Source organism: Enhydra lutris, unplaced genomic scaffold (assembly GCF_002288905.1).
Source record: "Enhydra lutris kenyoni isolate GAN:26980312 unplaced genomic scaffold, ASM228890v2 scaffoldscaffold8, whole genome shotgun sequence".
Classification (NCBI taxonomy): domain Eukaryota; kingdom Metazoa; phylum Chordata; class Mammalia; order Carnivora; family Mustelidae; genus Enhydra; species Enhydra lutris.
In genome coordinates, this window is record NW_019154092.1 from 28327604 (window position 1) to 28339869 (window position 12266).

Sequence of the window (12266 nt, forward strand, 5' to 3'; positions counted from 1 at the left end):
AAAACTGTAATGTCAGTTTTCTGAGACATCATAAAAAGAAAAAAGATTAAAAAAGCTTTAAGACAAAATAATAATCTTTGTATGTAATTCCATAAGCTGAATCTATAGGAAAACATTAAGCTTTGATTCCTATTTAGCTGAGCTAATGTGGCAAAGAAGAGTAGGCATTCCCAAGACTCTCGTGTTTAACTTAAGACATGCCCTGGAACCATATGATTCTTTTGCAACAGATTCATCTTCATTATCACTTTGTGGCATGTGCTCAGCTTTACATATCCTCTATTTAAATAGCAAGTTTAAAATGACAGATGGTAAAAGAGTACTTCCTTGCTGAATCAGGACCTCACCTTTGCCCCACTGTCTCATCAACACTTCCTTGTCCATAGGCTTCTGAAGCCTCCTAAAAATAAGACATTTCACTCTCTTTCTCACTCCTCTCACACATGTATTTAAAGTCAAAATAACACCATAAAGCACCTACACAATCTAGTTTAAACCTTCACGTCCAATCCCCTCTCCTTTTATTTCTTTCTAAGAATCTTGTTTCCCTTATGGGAGACTGTGATTTTTAATCCTCAGGAAGATTCCATGCATGGAAATGCTCCCATGTATCTGGAATATCATCCTCTAGCTTTTTTGTCTGTCAAAAGCTCCTTTATTTCCCAAGGTCCAAATCTAATAGTGCCTCCTCTGGGAAGCCCTCCTGGGTTTCCTAGGCAAAACTAGGAGTACTGTCCTCTGACTCTCACAACAATCTCATTGCACCCTTTTAATTTCATTTACCATGCTAATTTCATCTATCTTTAATGGAATATAAGGTTCTTGAGGAAAAATATTATGTCTTATCCATCTGTCAAGTGAGAATAATGATACCCGCTCAGCAGTGATACTACCAGAAACAAAGAAATTCGTATTGGCAAAGAACCAAGTAAATCCAGCCCTTAGTAAACAGAGGTTCCCCATCTCCTTTCTTGTTTCATGGCCTCTGTATGAAACAAAATATCTTCCATACGATGAGTATTTGTTAAATAAGCAAACCACTCAGGGCTCATTTACAAGTAATTCTCTTCTACTAATCATGTCCTTTGCTGATAGAGATAAATGAAATATTTAAGGAACTACACAGAGAAGTTTAAAAAAATCAGGGAAAGAGTTTTAAAATTTTAATATTTATTAAAAAAGATACCCTGCAAAATCTCAAGTTGGAATTAATTCATATTCAAAGCCCAGTAACATTAACTAATGCTGAAAGAATACAAACTCATAAAGCAATTATTTTGCTCACAAAATATCGAGAGAATTCAGGCAAAGTATTCTTCCCCACAAAGCAAATAAAAATTCCAGGAAAACTATTTTAACCCTGTTTCTCAAATATTATACAAAGTATACAATAAGCTCAAACTTTTGAATTGGAATGGTAAAAATGCATTTTTTTATGTAACTAAAACATTTTATTTTGGTATGTATCTTTGCTTTTCTTAGTTTTTATACATCTAAAACTTCTGCATTTTTACATTACAAAAATACAATGGAACATAAAATATTTCCATATTATAATTACTTAAAAATGTGATTATACCTATTCCCAGAGTCTGGTCTGGTCTAACGGAAGTATGATGGTAGGTGTGCAGTAGTGAAAATGTTTGTAACAAGTTTCTCAGCTTCGCCCAGTGGCAGTATTGCAGCCAATGAGGTTTTTCCAAGGGGTGATTCTTGTTAATTGTAATCAAGTTTCTCTGGATTGGCTTACTGATCAGTCCATTCTTTGGTGCTCATGAATTTAAGGTCATGGTTGATACCCACTGTGTTAGTTATTTCCCATACAGGAAAAACCCTATTCCTTTAGAATAAGAGAACTTACTACACATTGCCAGGCATTTTAGAGATGATGTGAGTAAGCAGACACTTCAGTGTATACCCATCAGAGAAAGAGAAGAGCTGCCAAGTCATGCCCTCCAATGGTGGGCACGCAAACGGCGTATTTATGGATGATGAAAACTGATGAAACATGCATTTCTGAAGACCACGGAGCCTTATCTTTTTGTGGCATTCTATTTGTAGCAAAGTGTTGGATGTTGTGGCATCCCTGTTATAAATATCTAACATAATGGTGGCTTCAAAATTAGAAAGAATAGAAATGAAATGTTGGGAGAGATTTTCAAATAGCTGAATGATGGATACAAAATGGAACTGTACTTCAAGAATAAAACTGGAATTAGAAATCACATGCGGCTTAGTTTCTTGACTGAGGGCATAATTGATATGGCCATTGATACTTAATTGCCTTATCCTTGCCAAGACATAAAATTAAATCAAAGGACCTGGTTAAGTTATTTTTATCTGATACCACACAATTTTTATTTCTAGATTCTAGTGAATATTAAAAAAAAAGTAAAAGGAAGAAGGAAAGGATAGAGGAAAAATTCATTTAATAGGATATATGCAAAGCCTATGGGAAATTTGTGGGTTTCGAAGCTCAAGGTCAGTCTCTTCAGGTGGGAGAAACAGAGTTATGAGTTCATGACCAAGGAATGGGTCTGAGAATTTATGATTCCCATTCCTATTCAACTCCTACTCTGTCCCTAGCAGTGCTTCTTAAAGAGAGTGCTACCAACCACTCACAGGCGACATTTGGAAAATATATAGCAGGTGACATAGGCATGAAGTGGGTGGGGGACCAGTCTACCAGAAGCTCTGACATACTCCAGGCAGTTTCAAATGACTAAGAACTCTTTCTGTTCCCGTGTTAATTTTAAAAAGTCCTGCTGGATTTTTTTTTTTTTTTAGGTGAAAGTTTATATACAGTTATCTGAGCCTAAAAGTTTACTTTAGGTATAAACACAAATTTTTATGCATGATTTTAAATATATATTGAATTATTTCAGGCATAGAGCTACTATGTAAATTAAGGCAATACTGTACTACATATCATTTGGAACTTTACTAATTGGGAAAGTACATGTCACTGAATGCTGTGAGCTACCATTACAGACACATATCGATCAGAAGACAGTTGTAGCTGCTGCTGCTTTTGTGATTTTACATGGAACAATTGATTTTTAAAAGCATAAGAACTGGACCAAAGCAGGGCTCCCTCCTGAGCAACTCTGCACTCTTGGGAGAAGTCACCTTGCTGTATCCTCAGTTTCCCCATTTCATTAAAAGCCATGATAGTGACATAAAATGGGCTTCCAAAACAACTTACATACTACTGCATCCATAAACACTTCTGATGCTGTTATTAATATTAATATTATTATCAATGAGGAGAATAAGGCCCCAAATAGTGAGATGGCCTGGGAAATTTATTCTAAGTAGTTTTAAATTACACGTTACAACGGAAATAAGAGGTCATCCAAGAACTACCCTCTCTCCTACTTTGCTGTTCTTATATAGCATATTTTCTCCTTTGGATGAAAGGGCCATGCTGAAACATAGGCTGAAAGATTCAAAGATGTCAGGTTTTCCCTAAAATCTTGCATAAAAGAAAGAAAAATTCTGGGAATGGAACAGAGTTGAGGATGATTGGAGAATGGGAGCCTGGGGGTGTGGGCTGGAAGGACACAGAAAGAGGTTTCAAGCCACATGTCAGTTAGTAGCACAGCTTTTCAATTTCAGCATAAAATCCAACTGAAAAATGTTGCTTTCAGTTGTGCAGCTGTTAAAGCTTTTAAGAGGTATCAAAAGGACATAGGACTGTACGGAATGAAATAGGATAGAAAAGTCACCTGTCTTGAAAGCTGTGACTTGACCAGAGTGTTTTCGTTAGTTTTCAAAAATGTCCTTGACAAAATACAAAGTCTGTATGAAAACTGCCACCATGCTTACATGGCTCTATTTTCAACCTTCGTATCTGCATTTACATTGAATAATATGCCCACTCATTAGTACCCTAACAGGACATTGGAAGAGATGCAGGTCGCAGGACATGCCCCACTGCTAATGAAAACAGTACTGGGAACTCTGGGCTTCCTGAATATTTTTTGGTCCTAGCTGGGGGTTTCATGCTAGTTTCCTAGCAGTAATTTTCTTTAACTCTGCAATACACCAGTTTTCAGTATTTTTTCCCTTGATTTCTCACCTTTTATTATGTCACAAGGAATTAATAAGCCATTTCTCGTTCCCCCTTCTCAGTGTTCTTTTCGATAGAGTCAAAGAGGTCACATCACCACCTACCATCGAACTCCCAACTGTCCCAGTCACCACAAAAACCATCATCTTGCACTGGTACTACACTGTCCTTCACGAGGGCTTTATCGGTCCCACTGATACAGGGGAAGCCGTTGACCCCTTGGCTCTATATGATCCCCACTCCAGCACCACAAACCAATTTAACTCAAATAACTGGGGAGAGAGAAAAGAAACCAAAGAAACTCACATCAGTGAGAAACTCCCTAAGTTTATCAGTCAGCAGGCCAGGAATAAAAGACAGGTCATCCTGGAAAAAAACAGCAAAAATACATACTAATGGGAAACCAATCACCAGCAAGAAGCTGGTTCTCATCTCTCACTTTCTGCTTTTGTCTCTTCATTTAGATGAATTGTAACCAAAAGCACTGAAGAATCTTTTTAAGGAAAGAGGAATGAAATAAAGATAGAGAAAAAGATAATCTTTTGATTCAAGCTATGTCATAGGGAAGTGAAGTCTGACTTGGCCCCCCCAACCTTTTTTAATTGTCAGAGTGAGGAAGAATTTCCTGAACATAAAAATTTCAGATTTTCATGTTAAAAAGAAAGGAAACACTGGCTGTGTTTGATAACGCACGGATGGTTGACCTCAGTTCTGTGAATTCTGATTCCTGATCAAACAGGAGGCTCCTGTCCTTGCCCCCGGCTTGCTCTAGGGCTTGGGCTGCATAATAACAAGGCTCGTCTGGATTGTGGTGCAAGGTGGGCACATGAAATAAAGTATTTAACACATCCATAATACCTTTCATGTTCCTAGCTCAAACAGCTTTATAAAATCCAATTAATTCATCAAGCTTCATAAAGTCTGAAGGACATACATAATTATCGCTCTACATGTGGCCAACCATGGGCAGCAAGCACTCAGACATGGGGCTTAACAGAATCCAGATTTAACTGCCCAGTTCTTTAACTTTCATGCACCTGCAGAACAGCAGGGGCCTGATGAAGAATCTCTGAGTCACCAGCAGATTCTACAAATTGTGAGTTGGGTTAAGAATGGGCGCTGGGCGGGGTAAAGAATGATCTCATTGCCAACACCCAAGAGAGTCCTTGCTATCCCTACTTGGGTGAAGAGCATTTAGATCTAATTGGGAGAGGGCTCTCCCATCTGCATTTGGGTTGGAAGTACAAAATCATGTGGTAGAAGCCTTTGCCAAATGACATCGACAGAATTCATGTTAGGCAGAAATAATTTAGAGATTTTTATGTCTATGTGAATGTGTATATCTATGTGTAATATATATTATTTATTTTAAAATACTAAATAAACACTAAATCAGCATTGGCAGTGCATAACTCATTTCCCAGATGAAGTGAGGCAGTTTTTCAAGCTGATATTGAGACAAAAATGTCCTGCTTGGGATAACTTGCTTACTGGGGAAGGCTGGTTTGCCAGTTATGAAAGAATGCACATATCTTTGTGATAAAAACAGATTGTTTTCTGACAGAAGTGCCCTGTCAAAAACATTGTGAGCAGAGGCACAAATGATAACGTGTTCTAAGAGTTTCTTCCAGGACACAGGTTTTCCCTCAGTAAAAGTTATAGGATTATATAGAGATCTCAAGTGTCAGCCTCACATAATATAAACTTATAGTCTGATTTGCTCATGCAGCTGGGTGATCCTGTACAAATAATCCCCCTTCCCTGAACCTCAAGTTCCTTATAGGTACATGAGAATAAGAATACCTGCTTCTCATGAGGTTGTTGAAATTACTACATGGAAAAAAAAAAAAGTCTACAAAGGGCCTATTAGATTTCCAATAAATCATAGAATGTATTTTTTAAATAATTTCTTCCATATCTCCCATAAATCCCAAACTCACTGAACTCACTTTTTTTTTTTAAATATTTTATTTATTTATTTGACAGAGATCACAAGTAGGCAGAGAGGCAGACAGAGAGAGAGAGAGAGAAGCAGGCTCTTGGCTGAGCAGAGAGCCCGATGCGGGACTCGATCCCAGGACCCTGAGATCATGACCTGAGCCGAAGGCAGCGGCTTAACCCACTGAGCCACCCAGGTGCCCCTGAACTCACTTTTAAGGCCTGGAAAGAACATTCTTACCTGGAGAAGATATGGGACATCCCCCATTCTCATGTGATGGGAGCCTTGCCATAAATGATCATTATGCAAGAGGACAGAAAAGGGGAAACAGGTAGTTGGTCCCCACCCTTTCCAGTCCCTACTCCCTGGGCAATAAGAAGTCACTCTCCTCATAATTCCCAGCAGTTTTTCTTCAATGGGTGGAAGCTCTAGGAAGCAAATTTGATCTCACTTTAAGGATTGTCAAAATGATTACACCTCTCTGATAACAGACTACATGTGTTAGTAAATGGTAGATCTCCAGCTCTAGAGGTGGGATTTTCCTACAACTTTAGGGATTCAAGCAAACGGTGATTATAGAAGAGCTCTGGCAATACATAAGTTAATCAAATAAACTATGCTTTCATATGCGTTGTCTTATTAAATCGTCAAAATAATTCTATGAATTTAATATTTATAACTTCCATTTTATAGATTACACCAATAGTGGATTAAGTAAAAAAAAAAAATTGGAAAAAAAATTGGACCAAATATTGGTGGATACCCAGCTTTGGGGATACTGTAGAGTGATATCATAGGTAGTAAAATAATGTGAATCAGTCCTTTAATTTTCATAATAACTGTTTATATGACTGATACCATTCTAGAGTATAGACTAGATGGAATATAGGGCAAGACAACACCAAGAAGAACCCCTTCAGCCCCAGAATTCTACCATTCCAATTTCTAGAATTATGATCTTTTCTCAAATATACTTAGTCTGACTTCATAGCTCCTATATCTAAGATATTCCTATTAATGCTTCTTTCTAGTTTTACTGATGCCAAGGCACTGACAGAAAGAATGTCAGTTAGAATCTTCTTTTCTAGGCTGAAATTATTGATGCTGACTCTATGCCTGGCTAAGTAATTTACATAAATCTGTCATTCTCACAACAACCCTATAGGATGAGAACTGTTAAATGTTGGCTTGCTCATGAAGAAACCAAGGCACAGAGAATGGAACAGCTTTCTGAAGGGCACACGACTAGTAAGGGTAGCGCTGAGACTCAAAACCAGATGTCTTTAACTCCAGAATGTGCCATCTTAATCACTCTGCTACGTGGTCTTGTATAGAGAGGTCTGACTTGTTACAAGCAAGATACATTCTAGACCTACGATGATGATAAAAGTCTCACTGAGGGCATGTGTATGTGAATAAATACTGTTGGCCAAGAATGATTAACAAACTCAAAATATACATTTTATCTGAGGTGAGTATTACATCTGAAAAAATTAAAGCCTTCATCTTTTGCACTGTCTAGAATTATTAGCACATGCCATATTCATAATAAACACATAAAACTTTTAAATAATACCATTCTGAAACATTTCTACATATCTTAGTCCTGGAACAGAAAAACTTTTTTTCTGTTTTTCTTTGAAGCTCATTGGCTCACAGGAAAAACAAAATTAGACTAACAATTTAGTCTTCTCGTTCCAAACTTTAAAAGATATGAAGCACCAGATCACTTGTTGTAAAAGTAACTTCAAAGTCAGAACACAGCATACTTATATGTGTAACAGTTAATGTTATATATTACAATTTAGTAATTAATTATGGATAATTAAGAAGGTCAGAGAGATAAAGAAAACAGAGAAAGACATTCCAGACCTGAGAAGGGGCCACAGACGGGTGCAGATAAACCAAGGGAAACATAAGCTCGTAAGACACAAAAAATGCACATGTCCACACCACATGGGGGTACATCCTTAGAAAAGAGACAGAGAAAGATGATACTTAATGGGTATATAATAAATAGTTCATTAATGAGGAAGCCATTTTATAGATTTCTAGGCTTCTAAAATCTGTGCTTTTTCACCATTCCCAGAACAATCCACTGCCATTTAGCAGCAGGCAAGAGAGCAGAAAGAGAGGTTTGCTTTCATTCAGAATGAACACGATCATGTCCATATCATAAACAATCATGTAAGTTTACAAAACTATTGTCAACGATCAGTTAGAACCACTTATTTAAATAAGCAATTGGCCCGCCAATTGGATACTAAGCAGAATTCCGACTCATTAACTTCACAGTTAGCCATTTTTCACCACAGAACATTTGACAGATGCCTATTCATCTCAGGAACATGCATTTTCAAGTTCAAATTTCTATCATAAAGACACAAAAACTGTATCTTGGTGTACTTCAAAACCCATTCAAGAGTCTTTCCCCTTCTACATAAATTGGGCTCCATGAACCATCTTTGTTTGTGGTCATGGGTAAATGCCAGTCCCCAAGGCTCCTCAGTACCTGTTGTCTATCCAGACGCATCCTCTTGGCGGCATTTCTGCTCTCACTCTCACAGGCGGAGGCCAAGATACTCTCTGCAACTGCTGAAGTAAGGTGGGAAGGAATAGGTCGAGACTAAAAAAAAAAAGAGAGAAAGAGAGAGAGAGAGGAAAACATGAAAAATTATTAACAGACCAATGCTACTCTCAGAAGAGCTCACAGGATGTGCAGGAGTATCCATTTATTTCAACTGAACTTATTTCAATAAAAGGAGGAAATGGAAATTGCAAAGATGAGAAATGAAAGCTAGTTAGAGGTTAAAGCTAGAGCTGCTACACAGATCCATCCCTCATTCCCACAGCTCCACTGTCACAGTTAGTTTGGGCCATTAAGCTGGAGTTTGACTAGGCAGTGACAAAATGCTGGCTGGGTTTTGCAAATAAAAGAAGTGCTTTAATTCTTTCGTAACACATGACAATGCACAACAAAACAAAATCAAGTGACAAGGCTGAAACACAGTTGGAAAAACTGACAGACACTCAGACCATGTCAAACAATTTTAATATGAAATGTGAATATTTACAGTCAAAGTTGGGACCCAGTTGGTATGATTAAAATCCTCTAAAAATACTTTAGATACAGACTAAAAAGTCAGTCCTGGAACAATTTCAATATAATAAAAGTTTGATGTTTTGATGTGGGCTGTATGTGTACCTACATGTTTTATTTATAAAACAGGAGTTAATGTTATTAACTTAATAGATACATGGTGGAAATCCATTTTCTATGTAGCGCACATAGAAATTAATTAACCCCCCAACTAAGCTCATAATTAACTTCAAATTGTTTGCAACTCTCCATATCATTTGTGATAATCAGAAAAGTTTTCCATTTTCTTTTCCCATAATTACATGCAAAATCATCTAACTGAAAGATGAAATGTTTAATGATATTGAACAGTTTTTTAATGAAGATAAGCAAATGATAGATAAGAAATAACATGACAATTAAGCCAGATAAGATAGCAAAATATGAAATTACAAAATAAAAAATATTCTTTGGGAAGCTAGCCTATATAGTGACATGCCACCTTATAGAGCTTTCAAAGCCTCAACCTCACATATGTATGGATGCCATTTATTAGAAGCCTCTAACCTAATAGAGACCTTCTTCTAATTTTTTTAAGTGAATAGGAGCACCTTTATGGCATTTGATTCATTTTTGCTAACTCTAGCCTGTAAAATGTGCTTTAGCAAGTTGAACCATAGGGTTTATATCTCAATACTGAACAACAGCTAACTTCGGAGAGAGCTTTCACAGACACTCCTCGGTGGAATTTGTATAGTATATAAAGAGACCAGGCTCTGACCTTGCTTGAACTAGGAAGCAATTTCTGTAGCTGCCTCAGCTGACCTCCTCATGCTTGCACTTCCAAAGTAACCACTGAAGACAAAAGGTAGGAAAAGTATAGGGTACTGTCTCCACTACTAACCCCATGAGACGCCTGGGCTGATGTCTAGACAACCTTGACAATAAAGCATTAAGATACTGGAAATGCTATTTTTGCAACAGAAAGAAAAGAGAGAGGCCCCTGAAGGGGCACGTAAATGCAGCAGCAGCATTTTGAGAAGGAAATAGAAAGCCAGATGTGTGTGCTGGGAACAGAGAAGAGGATCAAATCCGATAAATAATTAAAAATTAAAAAAAATATATATTGCTATAAAGATGTAAATACAGTTTCAAAATTCATATGGCTTCTTCATTTCCTTCTGTACTTCCCTGAGTATGGATAAGATATTCTTGCTCAGAACCAAAAATATATTAAACCACGAAATCAGCGTCTCATTAAAAGGTAAAGCTTTGGCCATAGCTAGGTTCATAATGATAATCTAAACCACATGGGAATTAGGCAGACAGTGTTGTTTTTCTCAAGTGAATTATGTTTGGAGACAAAGGTGTTATAGAAAGAATAAGAGTAAGAACTTTCTATTATGAAAAAAGAAAACTTATTTGATTGTAGCTAATATTATTCAAATAGAAGTGACAATTCACATTATTATAAACTATGTTATCAGACCTTTCATCTGGTTCTAGGGACTGGATTAACACAATCTAAATAAAACATCAGAGACCTCTTTTCTTGATCCAGTTACTGATTGTCACATGAAAATCAGAGAGACGTATTTCTTCTCTTCATTATCTTTATTTTTCTCCATCAGGTATCTTCATTCAAAATTAGGAATATATAAAGCTATGGAACTTTATTAAGCTGATTTAATTAAAGTAATAAACACACACCTTCTTAAATGTGTCATAACAGTCTGTTGAACCGGAGAACAAAAGGTAAAATATCCTTGTAATTAAAATTAGCATTTTCTTTCAAATTTTCTTTAAAAACAAAATGGGAAACAACTTTCACTAGAACAGTAAAAGTTGTGAGGCATGATAATTTATATGATTTCCTTTTCAAAGAAAATGACGGGGAGAGTTGTGCCTTTTCCAGATATAGGAAATTGGTCTTCTAAGAAACTAGAATAATATACTGGCTGAGTGGGGCTAGATCACTTTTAAGGTCACTGGATAACCTAATATTTCAATATTTTGGAAAAAAAATCAACTTCAATATAAAGCAATCACGTCCCCTTTCCTATTAAATGGAAAAAATAAGTAGAAGCAAAGATATGTGACAGACCATTGCCAGTAGTTAAATAGTATAATTTTGAAAATAGAGTTGTTCTGAGTTTATGGTAGAATTATAACTTGATAACTATAAACAGCCACACAAATCATTCAATATAAGTTTCTCCACTAAAGTTTAAAGAAACTGAAACCCAGAGAAGTTAATTGATTTACCAAAGGACAAACTGACTAGACATAGAACCCAGGGTTCATGTCTTCCAATTCTCAACCCTTCTACTCTCTAAATTCTGTTTCATATTTAGTGCTTTTACATAATTTGTCATTAATATAAAATACTATAGGAAAAAAAATCCTTACATACACAGCTTGTGGCACTCAACTAAACAATAAACAGACCAAAGCTAACCCTTTCCATGTATGTATTACAATGAATACATGCTCATTGGAAAGAAAGGCAGAATGAATAAATCTATATTACAGTTGAAGAAACAGACACGTATTTTTCAAAGAATTTACTAAATCTTAAGTACATAATGAAATATGTACCTCTAAGTAGAAAACCAGTACCATCCTAATTTAGTTTTTAGATAAATATTAATAATACCTAACACATATTGAATGTTGGGATGGCCAGGTTATTAAAACAAGCAGCTTAGATTCATCATCTAATTTCCAAACAACCCTTGAGAAAAGTACCTATAATGTTCATATTTTAGATGAAAAATAAATTTAAGTTCTGAGAGATTATACAAGTTGCCTGAGATCACACAGCTATGTATGTGGAAACACCTGGATTTATATCTAAGTCTGATGATAAATTGGGAATAATTCCAGTAAAGAATTATTCTCAGTTTGCAGCTAAAGTCTCAGTAAGCTTAAACAAAACTAGAGACCTTAAATACTACACGCCCTACAGAGGAATCCATTTACAGTTAACTCTATTTTGCCTTTAGGCAAAGAATATATTAGGATCTCACAAAAATTCTCGTCTTAAAGGGACTGAGATTCTCCTAATATATTTTCCTATTGACACTTAAAAACCTTTCTTCATTAATAGCACAAAAATAAATGTATCTCAGCTCAGTTCTGTCACATGTTCTAAATGCATGCAATATAAATTCACA

The 12266-nt window shown here is 36.2% G+C and overlaps 1 protein-coding gene across 4 annotated transcripts in view; it reads right to left on the bottom strand.

Moving 5' to 3' along the window:
* LOC111142597 (nucleolar protein 4) overlaps positions 1-12266 on the bottom strand; it is a 397248-nt gene that overhangs the window by 83570 nt on the left and 301412 nt on the right. For 3 of the 4 annotated variants that reach the window (XM_022495895.1, XM_022495894.1, XM_022495897.1), the window contains one exon: positions 8524-8637. The exons of the other annotated variant lie outside the window; for it this stretch is intronic. In XM_022495895.1, the coding sequence (XP_022351603.1) occupies positions 8524-8637 (114 nt within the window). The remainder of the gene's footprint in view (positions 1-8523; positions 8638-12266) is intronic. 4 annotated transcript variants of the gene reach the window in all.